Here is a 20,536-nt window from a genome sequence, read left to right as displayed (position 1 = left end):
AGACCACCTTTTAATTCATTTCATTTTGCCATAAGAGGAAATCACATCAGGAGAAAAGAGCTGAGAGATAACTGAGAAGAACAACCATCTGACATTCTCAGATCAAAGGAGAGAATAAAGCTAATTTATGAGGTAGGGCTTCAGGTGAAAGAGAAGGAAGCCTTACCCATCATGAGGATTCCACACATTCAAGACTCTAGAAACACAGGAATCATGAAATAGATATTTGAATATACTTTATAAGCAATTTGTGTCAGCTGAGTATACAAAAGATAACTTAACATTTAATATTTGCTAGGTATTTTTTGTATGATGTGTTTGTGTGTGTGTGTGCTTATAAAAGAGTTGCCATGGCTTTAAATTCCAAAAATAACAAGCAGAAAGGAATACAACACAAAAGAATATGGGATATTTGCAGAGAATACAGACCAAGAGAGGATTACAAATAAACATTTTAAAAGATGATATGGGCAAACAGTCTGCTGGTTTGGTTATGAATCCGAGATGGCAAGCACATTTCAAGCCAAGGGGAAGTCCTGGAGTTTTGGGGTACAACACCTTCGTAGAGAAAAGTCAAATGCTCAATTTTAATAAATGGAAATTATTCTGGCAGCAATACATGAGTATCTAGAGTAACATAATTCAGTGGAAACCTGTTCCAGTGTTGCACAGAAAAAAGCATAATCTAGGTGTTTTATGGTTGTGTCAACTCTTGAAATTTAATGCATAACTGTTGTGTGTCTGTTGTGGCAGTGTTATGACTGTAGTTTGTCTGGATGAACATGTTCCACTGACTTCTCTTTCTAACTTGATCCCATACTTCCGTAATGTCACTAATCGCATATTGATTGTATTCCTTTTCCTGAGCAAAACATGAAATACAGAGTTTAGCATAGTTAACATATTCATTCTTATAAAGCTCCCTGAATCATTTTAGGAAGCCATAATGCAGCACCATCATTCAACCTGGACATCTTGTTAGCAAGCTGGGAAGTGTGTGAATTATTTTCTCCAGAAAGACCATTTCCCTTTATCCCTCTGCCTCCAATTTATCAGGGAGTATATGCAGTATTATTTGAATAGAACAGAGGGAAAAAAGTGCAAAGTTAGATCTGAAATTACAGGATAATTATGGATGAATGGGAAATACATACATAAATAGCAGATTTTTTTCCATGTAGTTTCCTGTAGTCTCCTACTTTCTACATTTCTACAGTCAGGAGTCAGGAATTGTGGTTATTCAGTTACTGCTGAATTATAACTGCAAACAACCCCAAGTAACAAGCCTATTATAAGGTGGTATAGCATAGCAACATCTGAAGGGCCAAGCTGTACATCAATTATCATCAGCAATAGTTGTTTTTAACATGTTCCCTACACCAGGGGGCTCCAACCTTGGCCACTTTGCAACTTGTGGACTTCAACTCCCAGAATTCCTCAGCCAGACCCCCTCTCTGACATCTAAAATACTTTGTTTTCTTGTTTCTATACATCAAATAGGTAGCACCACATGCCTCGTTTAGGTAGCAATTTCTTTTGGAGCAGCTGAAATGCTTCCTTGAGGTTCTTCTAGATCAGAGTTCCCCAACCTTTTCAGCTTTGCTGAATGGCAGTGGGGGGGGGGAGAGGAGAGGATTCCACACTTGCCCACTTCTTCCGCAGCCCGGTTCCGAAAGGCTCAAGGCCTAGTAGTGGGCCGCAGCCGAGGGCCGGGGACCTGTGTTCTAGGTGACTGATCAACATGCTACTATGGCAAGAGTCTTCTCTTGTTTTCTCTTAAAATTTGCTTGGCTAAAAGTCGCCCTGCCAATCTGGCACCTTATAAAGGAACTGCAATGTCCAGCCCATGTTTAGCTCTTGAAATCCCTGGTTATTGGCTATGTTGACTGAGAATTGTGGAAGCCAAACATCTGGAGAGCAGCAGGTTGAGGAAGTATACCCTACGGTATTGATCTCAGCAATAAAATGAGCCCTTAAAGAAATCAGTATTTTGGACTCAATTAGATGATTATGTCCTGCCCAGCAACAATGATACACTGAAATTACCTTGTAGCACTTTTTTTTCTCCTTTTGGGCATAGTTTTTGAAGATATAGATAACAGTTTATTTTACATTACACAATACTTGCTTTGTTTTGATGTGCGAATCCAGCCACTATGGTTTGTGAACCGTGGTTTATGGCTTAATAGTATATGAACTCAGCCAAACCTGACTGAGTGGATAAATCATAGATTAAATAAAACCTGATCTAGCAGACACATAATTCTGCTCCATTTGGATCTACAGCAGATGATTTTATTGTCATCTTCAATGAGGCAGGACCCATGACTGCTTTCATATGCTTTGGTAGCAGAGAGAAGCCTTTTCTGTAACCCCAAAATGGAGAAGCAATTTTTAAGGAATGCAGCAGCATTTTCTTCATAGGCAAGCAAAGCATGTGAGGCGGCAGGTACCCCACCCACCCTTCCTGGAATGGATTGCCAAACTGCATAGAGAGAGCCCTTATCTGGAGATTAAAAGAAGGGGAGGTCCAGAGACAGACCTGTGCACAATGAGAGAAAGGGTGGGAGAGAGGGAAACAGAGCAGAAGCCAAGCATGAGGCAGTGCAAGGTTAATTGCTGAGATCTTTCCATGCTGTATGGCAGGTAAATCAAGGAGAATTGCTGCTTCTGCCAAGTCTTTCCCTCAGGATGTTTCCTTGAGAACTTCTTGAAGGTGGGAACGGACCTCTATGGCAGAGTCCCAAGGGACTACAGTAGCCCGGTAAGCCCCGGGTTGGTTTTTCTCCACTTCCTGGATGAGCTGATGCATAGGATAGCCCTTCCTTGGGAAGGCAATATCATTTGACTTCATTGCCATGGAAGGGCAGAAGTCATTGGCTCCATCTCCCACATAGAAGATTCTCTCAAATTTGTTTCCCTCCTGAGCTCTTTCTTCCAGGTATTCAGTCAGGATCTTCTGTTTGCACATATTTGAAGGGCACCGTGGGCAATTGTGTGAATGGTAAGGACCCAAGATGAAGTAGCCTGTCTTGTCAAAGCTAGAAGGGTTACTGAATATTTTACGGAAGAGGGAGTAAACCCCTGCGGCCTTCAAGGAACATTCGATGCCGAACATGTTGGCATCGGAGATGAGGATAATCTCAAAGCGGTTCTGGTGCTTAGAGAGGAACTGGAAGAGCTCCTGCATGCCAGGAGAGAAGGGAATCTTTTCATAGACTGCTTTGAAGTCGGCCATCTTTACCCCTTGATCCCCCAGATATTTCAAAACCCGCTGCATGTACTCATTGTAGAAGCCTTCCTGGAAGGTTTGGCGTATGGACTCTGGCAGCTTTTTCTCAGGAGCAGCCTGGACGACAGAATCATCACTATTCTCATTTACAATGGTCTCATCAAAGTCAAAGACCAGGAGGTACTTTTGGCTTTGTGTGGCCGCCATTGGCCCATCCTGCAACAAAAGGAGGTTTGGTTAATGGAAAGTCAACTACAGTGTTTACGTTGCTTTGCCCTTCTGACAATGCAGCCTATGCCCAACCCGATTGCCTTCCTTACCTTGACAACTCCCAGAATTTACCCAGTCAGCACAGCCATTCCTGAGAATTCTGGGTATTAACATCCACATATCTCCCTGTGATGACTGTTATAATGCCACTTCCAGCAAAGATAAGAACTGAATGCTTTCCCTTGAATGGCAAAACAGTGTTCAAAAATATTTCTGCATATTTTTGGCTCCAACTTTGGTGTACTCTCTCCTTCCTACCTGAACCATGAACTGTCTGCAGATGTTCTGAGGTGCCACAAACAGCAGGCAAAGGATGAGATGTTGAGTACATAGGCAGCTGAATCCATAGCAGAAGATCATTTTCATGCACAAATAGATGATACCTCTATTTGGCCCTAACCAAAGCAAAGAATGTATGACTATGCTTAAAAAAAAATTAAATTCTATCTTTGATATGCTCTTATTTTTAATCTTGGTTCATGGAGGGGGAAAAAAAGAGGGAATAGTGACAAATATGGAATTTGCTACTTATACATTCTATTTTATAACCTTTACTCCCTGAAAGGGTTAGAATGCTTTCAGGTGTTTGCATTCACAAGGACTAGTAACTTTGGTGGCTTACAACTTCTTGAAGATGTGATGATTTTTATCTCCCTGTTCAATGCTATTAAGGTCTGTAATTATTAATAATTTTCACATTTCTGATGAAATCGCTTAGCCCTGTTGTAATAAAATTGAGATTGCAAGTAATTCCAAGTGAATTACATCATCATTGCCTATTACTGTCTTGTGCCCACTCTAAGTCCAAGTGGGACATCATATTTTCTCCTCACGTATCTTCAGTTCTTGAACTTAAGAGGCTTAAGTACTCAGCACAGGGGATCAGTGTTTAAGTTTCTTTTAATCCTGGTCACATCCTTTCCTGATCAAGGCAATTTATGTCCTTGGAATTCTTGCTTGTAAAAAAGAGGCAGTGATAGGCTACCAGCGAATTTTGGAATACATGAAGGATTGGAGGAAAGGTGGTTAACATAATGGGCAGCTTTAAGCAGTTATTTGCACTGATATTGAATATGGATTGCCTGAGATTTTGAAGTTTCAGTTTAATTTTAGAACAAGGTTTTGCATTTGCAATTGTTCAATAAAAGTTTTCTGCCTGATGTAGGGGGAATTTTGAAGACTCGCCAGATGGGCTGCGCCTTCCACATCATCTCCAAACATGTCCCTCTCGATTTTCTTACCTCTGATGTTTCCCATTCGTTGATGAGGTCTAATATATGAAGCAGCGTGGCCTACAGCTTTTGAGTGGCAGGGGTATGGAGTTAAACTGAACCACAAAGCCTCTGGCCACCCTGTTCCACAGTGTTATTTCGTATCATGTCAATACAGTATCCGATGATTCTTTTCTTTTCTACCCCAAGTTTTCTGAGAATAGTGCTCACCTTAAGAAAGCATTGCAGCCCGATACCTTCAAAACACCTTTTCATCTTCTTCAGTACTTTAGTTTCCAACGTGATGCATCCCCCAATGTATATACTCCCTTTGCTGCCAAAGAAACCAGAGGTCACTGATTTTATGAATGCCAACTTTGTTCAGCTTGTCCTGCTCACTTTAGATTTTGCCCCATACTGAAAATAAACTCTGCAGTCTGTTTTCCCAAATGACTTTGATAATTATAGGTAGTCCTTGACTTACAGCCATCTGTTTAGTGACCAAAGTTACAACAGCACTGAAAAAAGTGACTTATGACCATTTTTCAGAATTACAACTGTTGCAGCATTCCCCATGGTCATGTGACCAACTTTTGTGACCTACTGACAAGTAAAGTCAATGGGGAAGCCAGTTTCACTTAATAATCATGTTACTAACTTAATAACTATGGTGATTCACTTAACAACTGTGGCAAGAAAATCATGAGGAAAAAAACACTGTCTTGCTTAGCAACAGAAATTTTGAACTCACTTGTGGTTGTAAGTCGAGGACTACCTTTATTGCTTGTTTGACAACAGAAAATCCTCACCAAGTACAAGACTGCATAAGAGCCTCTCCTTAGCACGGTTCAATTAGCTGCAGAGCTGAAGAGATAAATGTCTTAACTTCCCCCATCAACCTGGAAATGCAGCTTCTTGTGCCTAAGAAAACCATCACAGCAAAAAGAAGGACCAATCTGCCTCTATTCATTGAAACTGCCTTGCCAAATCCTAATAAAAAACATGTGTAGCAGGAGGAGTTGAATTTTTCTATCATAAAAAAAACGGCGAAATATTTTGACTTTTTAAACAGAGATGAACTCTCAGTGCCTGGGTAGCCACCAGATGCTGGAACAACTTCCTCCAACTTAGCACTTCCCAGATGTGATGCATTCTGAATGCAACAATCTCCAGCCAGCTTGCCCATCTCTTGTAAACCTCAAGCGTTTCTTTCACTCTTTTGGCTCCAGGGCTGGATTACTCCTTACCCATGAGGAAGAAGCTAAGTTGGCAGAGAGATTTCCTGGAAAAGTATCTCTTTATCCCCATATTTTTAATCTATTGTTGTAAATGCCACACTTCCGCTGCCTTATGGAAGCCTCAACATTTAAAAAGAGCTGAGAAAACTCCAGGATTCTACTAATCCTCATGGGGAAAAGAAAGAAGAGATATTCTACACATTCAGCAAGGCAAGCTAGAGCCAAGCTGACAAAACAGTTGAAAGTCGATAGTTACCTAATGAGCAGGCAGCCTCTAGGTATTCTTACTCCCTCAAATTCCTCCGTTGGGTATGATGCTTTAGAAGCAGAGATTGAAAGTCAACAGCTTACAGATCTCTCCTCTTCAGTGGAAAAGGCCTCTCCCCCACCAAACACACACGCAATCTGCTCTGCAGTTGCATAGTTATTACAGGATGAGGGTGCGAATACCTACCTGATAAACCTAAAGAACAAAAATGTAACTGGTTTTCTAATCAAACAGTCTTCTGGCAGCTCATACAGTTCCTTCTATCTTTGACTTGTTGGTTAACACTTAAAATCAAAGTGGGCTCCTTGAAAGAGTTCTTTGTAAGAACCAGCCGAATGACAACTAGCTAAAGCATGGGTATCAAACTCGCGGCGTGACGTTGCCGTCATGTGGTATTTTACGATGTTTTTCCCTTCATGGACCTGGGGTGGGCATGACCTGAGCATGACACATTCAGCCCCCAGGCTGCCAATTCCCCCCCCCCCCCGAGCGAAAGCATGAATCTCCTGTATAAAGTTTGTCACAAAAGTAGCCAGTACGGAAGCCAATGGGCAACCTTCCCTTTACACCTAGGAAAAGAAAGAGCAACAATCCAAGAGAGCTGAACACTCCCCTGGGAAAGGGGAACAACAAACCTCCAGTGGGCATGTAACCAAAGGAGAGACTGTAAATCTCTTTAAACTGTAAGTATAATCTAAACAAATCACCTCATAAATATTAAATAATAGCAAATAAAGGATGATGTGGATCAAAAAGAACAATTATCTTATCCTTAAGCCAGTTACTATGCTGTGAAAACCAGCTGATTGACTTACAACAGGTTGAGTGGTTTCCATCTAGTAGAAATTTTTACTTACAGTTCCCAGAGTGTTGTTTGAAATGAAAACTTTTCTGCTTCATTTCCAATCTTCTACAATGTGTGTTCTGCTCAGAGGAACTCAGCCCACTCCTAAGCCAATCTGGCCATGAGAGTATTACCACGTTAAAGAATAAACTCAACTTCATTTAATCTCAAGGACATTTTATCAATTCTGTCCTGAGAGATGACTGCCCACGCAAAAAAAAATTCTTTATCTAAAGCAAGACAATGCACAGGGGTCTTTCTGCAAAAGAAAAAAATCTTATTAACTCTTTTAGTGCCATGCCAGATTTGGAAAACGCTGATATTAAAAGGCTGGACAATTTGAGAGAAAGTCTAGTGGCAATACACAAAGTAGCCAGACCTCTTATTGATCTGGTTTTACCAACTACCCAAGACAATTGCCATAACTTTGAGAGAAGACCTGTTGGTCCCCTCCTCTGTCCTGTGGAATCTAGATAGATGGATATCAACATAGAGCCTCTGGAGCAGATTCAAATTCCTCCATCCTGGCCTCTATTGAAATAGCACAACATCTAGAAACTTCAAAGAATAAAAAGCTGGATGCTGCTGACAGTTAACAGGAAAGTTTTGATTGCCTAAAATTCTGGGAACCACAATCTGAGTCAGGTGGTGGCTGCACCAAAAACATGAGATGGGCATTTGCAGCTTAACATACCCAATAACTGCCACACGTTCTAGTCTTCCAGGAAAACTTTTGCCCGAGAATCACATGAAATCATGACAATGGAAGCCCCTGAGGCAGGAAGAACATCACTGGAGCAGAACTGGGGGGGGGGGGGGTTTCCTGGCTTCTTCTACTGCCGGTTTGCTCAGGGACGCGCATGCGCAATAGTAAAAAAAATGCTTCTGCATATGCGCAGAAACAAAAAACAAGATGGCGGCACTTATGATGCTGCCGATAAAATGAGTTTGTGGGCGTGGCAGGCCGAGTTACTACTTACTCGGCCGAACTGGTAGGAACCCACTTCTGGGCAGAACCAACCACACCAATGAATTATGTCAGAGTGCGCATGGTATGACTATGTGAGATTACCCAGAAGCAAATACATCGCACAGAGGTTTGTAATAATAGTGGGTATCTCTACAAAAGAATATACAGTACATACGTGTACTGGCAAAGGTGAAACAATCAATCAGAAGTTTACAGCATGGAAGAACACACACACATATACCCCCACGGGTCACAAAATGGACAGGTCAGAGGAAAAACAAACTAACTAACCCAAATGCTCTCTGCCAATGACACACTTCACCTACATATACTGTAGCTGTTTTGGATGACAAGTCCCCTGAACAGACTTTGCCATTCAGCTAGTTCAGCTTCTCCAGCCAATTCTCTCTATCCATCCATCTGGCACTAATAGAAATCAGACCTTCTTTAACCAATCCCAATTCAATAGAAATTGCCAGCCAGCCAAGAAACAATTAATTTCCTGCTTTAAGAAATACAAAAAGGATCCTTTCTCCTACTCAGCTCAAGACCTGCTCTTATTCAAGGGGAAATATAAATGAGTATTACAGGCAAAGAAGAGGCGAGCCCTGATGCAGTCGTGGGACCAATTAATCTCTACTACTCATTCTAAGAATTGTGGAAATGTCATTGCCTTGCTAAGATATGCCATGAGAGGAATATCTGGCATCTAAATAACCACCTAATAGAGCAAGTCAAGACTTTTAAATATATGGGAATTGTAGTCCAAGCAATTGATAACCGTAACCCTGCAGCAATTATAGTCTTCTCAGTTAATATCCGAGCCCACCTCCTTTTTGTTGCTCAGTTCAGCTCCTAAAGAGTTCAGTCCAGGTTTTTGAGAACCATCTTTCCAGCATCTTGCTTGAACTTGGTTCTTCGCCATGAAGCTGACCTTCTTAAAATTGAAACTTCTGCATGGATTTACATCTTCTCTTACTAGATTAAGTTCTCTTTCTTTCCAGTCAGTGTGGCCCCATGACAGCTCCCAGGGTTTCTGGAGCCAGGCAATACATGCCAAATTGCAGCCCTATGGTTATTCATGGCCAGCCATCACCTTGATAGGTGGTGATTGTACGCTTATTGATCTCAAACAGTGATCCATTGATGTAGAGCTGCAAACAGACTTTGCATCTCTACCCAGAAACATCTTAAGCCATTCTGCACATTTCCAACCAGCTAGATATCTCAGTCACACAACAATTCCAAATGGGCCTTGTCCTTAGCCAGATTTAATGCTCTCAAAACAGCTGTCACTGAATGAAGATAACAAAAAAAATCCTCTTTGAACAGATACTCTACTATGTCCATGAGGTAGAGGAATGATTGAATCAATGGAATATATTATTCTTTATTGGGTTCTCTGTGCAAATGCTTGGCTGGAATTATTATTTTCACTCTTTACTAAATATCCTGGTCATTCCAATTTATTTTTTCTCAAGACGTTATTATCAGATCAATCTGATTTTATTTCCTTGCCCACAGCCAGGTACTATAGATTGCACAAAATGCCATAGCATTTACTTTAACCTTTTTAAAGATATTTTAATTTTTTTCTTTTTTTATTAATTAATTGCGATTCTTGCATTTTATTTGCTGGTCTATGACCAAATAAAGATTTGATCCTTGCCCATGCAAATATGTATTTTTCAGCAATGTTGCTCTACAAATCTAATCAATCAATCAATCAATCAATCAATCACTTTCCAACTTTTCCTCTAATATTTTCTATCAGGTAAGAGAAAGAACCAGAAACTGGAAAAAAGACCCAAGTCAATCAAACTTAGTAGTAATTGCAATTCAAAAGTTATCCACACATACAGAGCAGGATCAGAGCAGGTGGCACATCTAGAAAGTTTAGAAGCTTCCAAGAGCTAGGAATATTATAGAACTACAAATTATGCAGACTGACATCAATATTTGGATAATTGTATAAATTAATTATAAATTGTATAAATTAGCATGCATTGCTAACTTGCTGACCTTTTGAAAAGGAGAAATTATTTATTTCTTGTGCTCTACTGACCCCTTATGTGCAGAAAAAAATCCTGTGTAACCTGCCATTTGTCCCTGAAGAATATATTTGAATATTGCAGGGATTGTAGGATTTCATCTGAATAAGGCAACCTGCTTTTAAAGCATTAAGGGCAGTCATGTATGCCACCAGTTACACAAATAAGGATGGTCTCCCATACTTGGGTGGGGTCTTTTTTTTAAAGCTCCATATACATTCATTGAAGGATCCATTTATTGTTTGAATATTAAGATGAAGTAAGATAAAATGTTGAAGTCTCACAGAGTCTCCAGACAGTGCATAGTGATCTAGTCAGATTCTGCTATCAACTGACTGAAAAAGTTTCTTTGATCTTGATGAGGAATAGAAGTATTTGGACAGCACAAAGAATGTGCTTCCAGTCATCTGTTTACACATGTAACATATGTGTATTCCCATTAGTTGTCCTTTGTAATGCTCAGACTGCCAGCCAATGTACAACCTGTCTGTTTATATTGCAAACTAGGGAAATTCTGAGCCTTGACAAAGTTTTTCCAGCAAATATGCAAAACAAAGCAATGTTGACTTGCAACAAAAAGAGCCTCGTGTGTAAGGTGATTTGTCTTACACATGGGATATCTATCATGGGAACATCAAGAAGGATTCACATTCTTCCATCGTATATGTTAGCCTAAAATAAAGAGGTGCAACTTTGAGAGGTGGGAGGGTTGAAGCCTCCTTTTGACCTTTGAATGGCATTCTTGATAACCCCTCTCAGAAAGTAGACAGGACCAAATGTAATGGAAATGAATTTATATAAATATAATGGAACAGCTCTACTTCTTACGAACTTACTCTTTTTTTTCTCTTCGTGCCACATTAAACATTTAATTTATAGCCCACTTTCAAAGACCTCCTTCTGCAGCCAGGATTCTCTAGACTGCTTAATGCTAACTCAGTTTTCTGCAAACCAAAACTCTCCACACATTTTGGATTAAAGAATGGGCAATGTGGGGCACTGAGTATGATAGTGTATTGGAGCTAGGAGAGACTCAGGTTCCGTGTTCTTTCTGCTTGGGCCTTACTAAGGTAAAGGTTCCCCTCGTAAATATGTGCTAGTCATTCCTGACTCTAGGGGACGTTGCTCATCTCTGTTTCAAAGCTGAAGAGCCACAGCTGTCCAAAAACGTCTCCGTAGTCATGTGGCCGGCATGACTAAATGCCGAAAGCACACAGAATACTGTTACATTCACACCAAAGGTGGTCCCTGTTTTTCTACTTGCATTTTTACATGCTTTTGAACTGCTAGGTTGGCAGAAGCTGGGACAAGTAGCAGGAGCTCACTCCATTACGCCTTACTACTGAGCCATTCACTCTTACTAAGCCTAGCCTACCTCACCAAGTTGTATGCATGAAGATAGAAAGAGAGATTCCCTCCTCATGACTTGTGACCGCAGGCCAAATGCGTCACGTGCTAGCCACACCCACACTCGGTTTAGCGAAGGGGGAAAAAGTCCCCTGGTACATCACATGATGCTGCTGTGACGATGGGAGTTTGACACCCCTGATCTACAGGGACTGATGAAACACAGGAGTCAGGCTGCTGTCAGCACTGACGATTAGTCCAATTTGGGAAATGGAAAGGCTGAGAGGAGAATTAAATCTGAAATGGCCATAGCAGGCTCTGATCAAGAGATTGGATAAAAAGCTTGAAACAATACTCAGTGCAGAGAGAAATCCTAAGTTTGTGCTAAGGTAACAAATCTTTTTTGCAGTGAAATCAGAATGGCTGCCTATCCAGTCCCCCTAGTTTTCTTACAAAATCTGTTTTTGGAACACACTAATTCAGTATCTACACCAGCAGATGGCATAATTCTAACATCAGGAAGGCCAGCGTGGTTTTCTCCCACTGTGCTCTCCCACATGATATTCTCTGTCCTAGACTGCCCCCAGGTTGGCAAGCACTATGTAGAACATGTATGCAATGCCAAGGCAGCAATTAAGTTCAGTAATATGTGGCACAGCAAATTGTGGGTTTTATTTTTAGTGCTGGGGACAACCTGCCACACACAGCTACTTGCATTCAGCATTTATAGTCCAGCCCAAGGAAGACAAACCTCAAAGACAGTGAATTATCTTCACATCCCACTCATGATGATACAAATGAATGGAAAGATATGGCTCTAAGGACGCCATTGAGATTGGATCAGCCTTCCTGAGTTCAGGCATAAATCCCCTATTTTTCAAGAAATTCACCAACAGATGTATTGCATAGGCTTAGCCACACATTCTCTACCTTTAAAAAGATGAGTTATTGGTACTTTGGGCCCAACTAAAATTAGCAACACTATTTTGTGATTTTGACAATATGTTAAAGCATCTACTTGCAATTATTTCACCTATGCTGCAGGAATCTGGGCAGATGACAACCACAATGCATAGACAATACCACAGGACCCATGACTGGGATCCCAGAAAAATGCACTCTACCATGTCAGAAAATCTTTAACAATCTTTGTTAATGCTAGCTTTGTCACAAGCTTTTGCACATCTGCTCTTCATTTCTACTACAGAAATCAAAATCGCGAGCAACATGGGCCTAATGTAACTCAAAGGAACATGGTTTCCTGGGGATCACCTTTCCCCCCCTTGTTAGAAATCATCCTTGTTCCAACTTGCCTAATCCAGTTTCTTCCAAAGCACAGACATTGTTTTGAGTTTTACTTCACACTGGGGTATGATTAGAATTATGGGCCAGAATGCTGCAGGACCAGCCCTTCAGCACAAAGATGTTATCCCAATGGTATCTGCAGTGATGAAACAAAAGCTGTTGACATAAGCAGAACTTTCCTCTTCCTCTTACATGCAGGCGTTGTTTTCTTCACTGTCTTCCTGCTTTATGCAAACCAGAAAATAACAGCAGGACAAAACCTCTCATCTTACACAAGAGCTAAGAAAAAAAAGTATTTCGAAGTAGTAATTAAAGAAAACCACTCCTGAGCAAATGGAAGGAAAGAGCAGGCTTAGGTTTACAGAAGCACAAAAGAAAAATTTAAGAAAGCTCGCTCTAAACATAGAAAGCATGTCTTGAAAGAGTTCACCGAGAACCGGCTCTGTTTTGTAGCTACAGATTGCTGGTTGATTGGTTCCTGTAGTGAAGGGATAACTAGATTGATTAGTGGTGGTCATAGTAATGGAATTTCCTGAAAAAGGCTGTCTACAAAGGTGTACAAAATCACAACATGGACATCTGCAGGGAAGAGACAGAGAAAAAGCCAAGGTAGTGGCCATTACATAGAGGGTGACGCCTAGGGGAAGGGCCTTCTCTGTGATGGGCCCGACCTTCTGGAATGACCTTCCCCCCGACATTAGAATGACTACGGATCTCCGTTCCTTCCGTCAGAAACTTAAAACCCACCTATTCCAGCTAGCCGGCTTGGCCTAATTCCATCTTTCTCACCTCAGTTTTATTTCTAAATTTTTAGGATTGGTTTTAGGGTCTGTTTTTAATTTTTATAAATTCGTACAGGGGTTGTTTAATTTGATTTTTAGCTATGTATATGATTGTTTGTATGTTTTTAAATTCATTCCTGTACACCGCCCCGAGTCCCTCCGGGGAGAGGGGGCAGTCTAGAAATTTAATAAATTATTATTATTAATTATTATTAACTACACAAAGGAAGACCTGCCTCTTTTTTGGCATGAGCAATGCCCAGAATTTTCAGCTGCCATCTTGACATTGCTGTACCACCCACAGAGGACATTCCTAGACCATATCTTTTTGTTATAGAGCAAAGTACTGGTCTCCTTCTATGGCTTATGTCATGTTTAGTGAGGCCCCTGCATTCACACGCGCCAAAGCACAAATAAATCACCTTGGCCGGGTTCATACTATATACAGTAATGTACCAAAATTAGCTGTATGAATTCAATCCATCAGAAAGCAATACTCAACTTGGAGACGTTTTACCACCAATGCTTGCTTAATTTATATATTCAAGTCAGGTATGTCAGGATACCGCTGGTCTGTCAGCACTCTCCTCCAGCTATTGTCTACATTCAAGGCATCTCTCTCTTTCTACCATCACTCAACCCAAGGTCATCGCTTTGTCTGGAGAGCCAAAATTTTACCCATCAGTTATACTACCTAAACTTGGGTAAATTCCTTACTGGCGATCTGCAGTTGTATCTTTAGGACACATTTGGATTTTCAAGAGTGTGTTCTTTGGGTCCTCTCAAAATGGGGAGCAGAGGGAGGCTTCCGGATCACAAAATGGACACAATGCCCGTTTTCCCCAAAGGAAATTTTCTTCCTGGCATCACCTCAAGCAGCTTTTGACAGATTTCTACTGCTTAGCAAATGTTCTTTTTTTCTGGATGTTCTTTCAGAGAAAACACAGGACCGCAGCCACTTGCTGTTTTCATTTTCCAACAAAACTTATGTGGCTTATATTCATTGCAATAACATTCTGGGCGGGTAGGAGGAGATGGTATCAGACACTTGTGGTTACTTTACATTATTCTGGTTTTCCATTTTAAAAAATCCTCTTATTTTTAATAAGGTAGGAGGAGGAATTTGGTGTGCAAGGAAGGGATCCACAAACATCGTGATTCTAATGATCCCTGGATGGCTGGACTCTGTTCTAGTTGAATATTACAGTTTTTGCCTTTGCCATTTAAAACCCTAGCCTTCTTTTCTTTGAATCCACCCATGCATTCAATTCTATGAAAGCTTAGTATAAGAAAAAAAAAGTCCTTTGTGGGCTAAAACAAGCTTCATTCTTTTCATTTGAGAGTTGCCAAAGAACTCATAGCTGATTGTGAGTCAGTCACTTCTTTCCTGCCATAGTTCCCTAAGCTGAGTGAGGGCATTTTACTTTCTTGAACTGGCAGACAAAACCTGCAAGTGCAGAGCTATGGTTGAATTATGAGAGAATAAAAATGTGTGATAAAATATTGTGAGGTTACAAGAGGGTAACTGGGGAAATGCTACAATTCCTTAAATAGGACTGAAAGATCTTTGAAAAGTGAAGCTTTTGGACAAAGCCACCTTTCCAAGAGTAATGTAATTGGCAGGTCTTTGATTTCTAGATCTTTACCTGAATCCACTTAACATAATGGCAAGGTAACAATATTACGGCATGAAGGGGTTCACAGGCCTTCCAGGATACCCTTGAGGAAAACTGCTTTTAGAATTCATTGTTGCCAAGAAAGTAAAAAGCCTGTCCTTGTTTCAATCAGGAAGAGAGAAATGGGGAGCAGCAATTATTTTCCATTGGCCTTTATTTATATTTATTTGTTCTTTGGAACGGTTGCATGTCATAAAAGGACGTGCCTATTAAGAGTGAAGTGCCTTCACAATCTAGAAACAGCAGACAGGCAGGGAAGTCTTGATAAGATAAGGGAGTTCCTTCTTAGTCTTCCGTGGTCAAGGTACAAATGGTACCTGGGTGTGGACAACAATGCATTGCATTTCCTGCAAATGGCAAACTGTTTTGCCGCTATCCCTCAAAGTCTTCTTCCTGTAGCTTGTTACGGGTTGCTCCCTGTATTTCTATCACCACCACTTCTGCCAACGCCCAAACTGCGCTGGATAAGGGTGTTATGTGAGGTTGTGCATGTGCCCCTACCACAGCAGGATCAGGTTCTTGGGTATGCAAGGTTATACCACTCATCACACATCTGACTAGCATCTGGCTGAAGATTTCAATGTGCAGGAACACAAGGAGAATGAGCGCTGAACTCTCCCTTTTGGAGAAAACCCTCATCAGCACTGCTGGGAAGGAGGAAACACAGCCTGTTTTTCACACTATGGTTAAAATTGCCAGAGAGAAAAAACTAAAGCCATTAGCAACAAGGCAACAACAGTCTCATTGGAACCAAACTTATGGGTGTTTCACATGATCCTCTCTATTCACCAACTAGGTCTTGGGATCAAAAATACTGTTCACTGCATACATTCATATACATCCATTACATGATTTCCTTTCTGATTAAGCAATATTACACAAACTCCACAAAGGGAGTCAGAGGTTCCAAACTTATGAAATACTGACTTTTGCCACCCATCATGTCTTTGACAACTGAGGCTTTCACATAATCCTTTGGTAGAGCAAAGGTGGTCCTGCTGAATTGCCTAGCTGCTCAAGCACAGGGACACACAATGCCATAGTCACCCTACCCCAAATCCAGAAAATGGTTTCAACGGAAAGTTAATGTCTAATCACTAGATGTCAAAGGAGGCATTCTGAAAGAACAAGAAGGACGCCATTCCTGTTTCAGTGGTAGCTTTTTTGATTAGCTTTTATTAGCATATGATAATAAAAGCACCAAAAATGCTAAAAGAAACGAGGATGCTTCAGTTGATGAATTAGCAAGTAAGGTGGAACTTGCAAGAGTTGCAGTACAACAGCTTCTCTAATGTTCAGGCTCCTTCTAGCAGATACATTTCCCAAGAAAACAAGCATCGTGTAGTTTTAGGATCAGAAAAACCCATCTTCAAGATGCATATGTCTCTATGGGAGAGGACAAGATTTATTTGGCCTGAATATACTGACTGATCCCAAATCTCACAGGTTGCTATTGTTATAAAGATACATTTGAAGGAGGGTATATTAAACATACAATTCTGAGCTCCCAAGGAAAGGAGAGAGGTAGATCTAATTGCATGAATGAATGCTACTTAACTGATATCAGATCACACTCTGTTTTTATATGGAATGGATATATGTAGAATACTTTAAAATTCTTTAATATCACACAGGGTAGTGATTAAATCATATTTACTAAAACAGGACCAATTTCAATTTCTGGGTAAAGGGCAGAGGTTTGTTAAAATTGGAAAATGTGGATTAATTAAAAGTTGTATAATAAGTTGGGCAAAAAATTATAAAATTTCAATATAATGTACTAATTGATCAATGGAAAAAATATGTGGCTAAAGGTCTATGGAGATTCTCAGTTATCCATGTCATGGTTGTCCCAAAGGTGCTTTTTCAAAAGGTGGTTTTTCTTGATTTCTCGTGCAAGAAGCTTCTTCAGCTCCCCAGCATCCAGTCAAAGCTGAAGAAGCTTCTTGGATGAGAAGTGAAACATTTTCAGAGAAAAACCAGAAAGTCCAGTTGCCTCTTGAAAAAGCACCTTTGGGACATGTGGCTAAAGGGGCTGAAATTTCTACAAAATGAATTGTAAATGGTATTTATTTCCAGATAAATTGGCTAATGGTATCAAGGATCCCCAAATAGTTGCTGGAAATGCAAGATTGAAATAGGAACCTTTTATCATCTTTGATGGACTTGTAAAAGAGTTAAGCAATATTGGATCAAAATCAGTAATATAATTCAAAATATTTTGAAAATTAATGTACAATTTAGACTGCAAAACATTTTTGTTTGGGCTTATAGATGAAACAGTGGGAAATTCACACGATATTTTATTGGTATATATATTAAGAGCATTTATATATACTCAGATTTTATATATTCAACAGATTTCTATATGCTCAGCACTGGAAAGATCCTATGATGCCCACAAAAGAAGAAAGGCAAATAAATACAACAAAACTGGCAATGATGGTCAAGTCTCACAGCCCTTGTGAGAGAAAAAATCACTGAAGAAATTCATCAACCGGTACAATCAGAAGCCCTTCGTGGGCTTTTTGTGGGAGATAGAGAAAAATCAAATTTTGACACATGGATTTGATGAACATTAAAATTTAAAAAGAGGATTTTTTTTAAAGGCCATCCTGACCATTGCTAGAAATACAAAGTGGCACTCATGTGCTTGTTTTAAGTAGTGGAAAGGGAGGAAATGTTGATTTTTTTTTAAAGGCAGGTTGAAAGCAGCTCAGAAGCAGCAGGATTTCCCTTTAGCCCAAAAGATTCTCTTTCAGAATTCCTATACACACAACATTGTTGTCTATTTTAAGAAAAGAAGCAAAAGAAAAGCAAAAGAACACATGCTGTTCTGTGTACTGACCGCCAGCTTTTACGAAAGGGTGGGGAGGGCCACGCAAAGCACTTTCAAAGCCCCTCCCTTTCAAGAGATTGTGTAGAGGTAACATTGGGCTGAGGAAAAAAACAATGGCTGGATGCCATCTGTGTCCCTGATTAACCTTCCCCAAGCAGCTTCTTAGCTTGCAGCCCAAACACAGGGAAACGTCAGCAGAGTTATTCTCTATAGCTCTGCTGAGTCATGCCAATATTTGGGCTTATTCCGAAAGCAAAGGAAGGGAGTGGAAGAACTTAATGTTTTAAGGAAGTCTTTCAGAAGATATCAGATACTTGTTAGAGGCCAGTTGAATAGCAGAACAAAAGGAGAACATATTCACCATCTCCTCCTCCTCCTCTACAAATGCTCCTCGTACCACTAGCTTTTGCCCCAGACAGATGAATAAGAGTTGCTGGGTCAGCTGATTTATTCTCCAGCCAAAACTGTTCCTACAGATTCAAATACTTGCTTAGAATTTAGCCATTTGTCCCAGAATCACCAAAGCAGTTTCATTCCACTGTCCTTCCTTTGCACTGCTTATATTTTAAATCAAAAGCCATGAAGAAAATATTTCTCCAACAAGGATCTTAAAAATTTGTTGGTGAAAGCAAATGCTTTGGAAAACTATTTGGAATAGCATCCTTTATTAGAAATATTTCAATCTCTTTCCCTCTCTTTCTGTGTGCTGCATAAATAAATAACTGAGGGTCTGCATGAGTTATTTTCCACAGAGAAAGTTGAGGAAAGTAGGCAAGGATTAACCCTAGCCAAAGCTACTAGTTTTATTCATAGTGTATTTGCATGGAACAGGATGTCATTCATGCAAGCAAGATTTTATATCACACACACACACACCAAACATTGTTTTACCATCTTCATGAAATGCTGCTTTTGGCCATTATAGAATTAAAAAAACCCTGAAAATGTATTTAACACCTAACATTACTTGTATCGTAGCACTTTCAGCATATAAAGCGACTGGCAAATCATTCATAATCCTTCTGAAAACCTTGCAAGAGAAAACAAGAGCCAAATTCACAGGCAAATTTGTGTCACTGAAGTGATATATTGCAATATGAAGTTTGGACGCCCCAAGGACTATTTTTAACAAGGAAATGGATGTTGGTCAATTTCGGTAACCAGTAAGGAAAATAGTAAAAGGTATGATTTTGATTCCTTTTTAATGGACTCATTTTTATTAGGGAGGGATTTGAGAAAGTATTTTGGTAGTTTCTAAATTTAGTTTTCACTGTGGATTTTTCTTTGAAATTGCTGATGTACACTGAAACCCCAATAAATAAACATATGACTTCTCTGTTAGTGATTGGGCTGTGAGAGTCCCTCTCAGAAGAGAGAAAGAGAGATGGAGAAGAGTCTAACTCAAAAAGAAAAGAAAAAATCAATAAGTACAGAAATCTACAGAAGTTCCAAAAAGAAAGAAATGAAAAGATTTTTAGCAAATTAATTTACATTGCCAACTCCTTCATGCAGAAAAACAGCTTGCTTGTCTAAGATGGATCTCTATATACTAAAGATACACACTTCACAAACATACTTTAAATTCACTGTTGGTTTCTCTTCTACCATATAAGATTATGACAAAATAGGCCTGATGTTTACAGCATTACAATAAAGAAGCTGAAATATTGTAAAGATTAATAGAAGCAAATGTGGGTGGTAAGAATTGGGCGAAAACAGTATTAGGTTGATATGGGTATGACTATGTGGGTGAGTATTTGGCAGAGGTGTAAGGAAAATAATGCTTGTCCACATGCATTTATGATTAGGAACCCAGTGTGGGATGTGTGGGATTATGTAGGAATTTGGGCTCACCCAAGAAAAAGCAAAGGCTTAGTGCAAGATATAATTCTGTAGTGCAATTTGTGCATCTTCTTAAAACCAAACCAACCCTACTGAGCTCAAAGAAGCATACTCCTAGATAAACATATATGTATAAGATAGCAGCAACATAGCATGCCATAATCATACTTTCCTATTCCATTACTACTTGTTAACATTTTTACCAATACTGGCATCAGATTCAACTCTTGCTCCAGGACAGCCTTTCTCAACCGTGGCAATTTCAAGGTATGAACTTCACCTTTAGAAAGGCTGGGAGAATTCTGGGAGTTGAAACCCACATTTCTTGATATTGCTAAGATTGAGAAGCACTATTCTAGGATAAGCATTTCCAATTTGGTGCCATCTGGATATATTGAAACTACAAGTTACTATTGTATACTATCCTACCTTGTTTACAGACCGGGGGTAATGGAGCTGTCATCCTGAACATTGGGAGTAGATGACTGGTGCAGTACATGGACTAACAGTACCCTTCTATATAGTACAGTAAGTATTAAACAAGTTATGCCATGTGTATTTGTTGTACTGATCCAATAAAAGACTACTTTAAACTATCTGTTCAGAAAAAACAATTGTAAAGTTCTATGCTCTGTCCATGGAACAGACCTGGAATGGAATA

At 39.9% G+C, this 20,536-nt stretch overlaps 1 protein-coding gene across 6 annotated transcripts in view; it reads right to left on the bottom strand.

The window, feature by feature from the left end:
• Positions 1 to 219: 219 nt before the first annotated feature.
• Positions 220 to 20,536, bottom strand: part of PHOSPHO1 (phosphoethanolamine/phosphocholine phosphatase 1) — a 23,180-nt gene continuing 2,863 nt past the window's right edge. For 3 of the 6 annotated variants that reach the window (XM_081969719.1, XM_081969716.1, XM_081969718.1), the window contains exons 2-3: positions 4,945 to 5,047; positions 220 to 3,448 (exon numbers count right to left, since the gene is read on the bottom strand). In XM_081969719.1, the coding sequence (XP_081825845.1) occupies positions 2,687 to 3,448; positions 4,945 to 4,989 (807 nt within the window). In that variant the 5' untranslated portion in view covers positions 4,990 to 5,047 and the 3' untranslated portion in view covers positions 220 to 2,686. Of the gene's footprint in view, positions 3,449 to 3,760; positions 3,898 to 4,944; positions 5,048 to 6,207; positions 6,612 to 18,042; positions 18,582 to 20,536 lie in introns of those variants that run through there. The other 3 variants (XM_081969717.1, XM_081969715.1, XM_081969714.1) reach the window with 3 other exon arrangements.

The sequence above is a fragment of the Natrix helvetica genome, assembly GCF_964273705.1.
Source record: "Natrix helvetica genome assembly, chromosome: Z".
In the NCBI taxonomy this organism is placed as follows: Eukaryota; Metazoa; Chordata; class Lepidosauria; order Squamata; family Natricidae; genus Natrix; species Natrix helvetica.
This window is presented reverse-complemented; position numbering and strand designations above follow the sequence as displayed.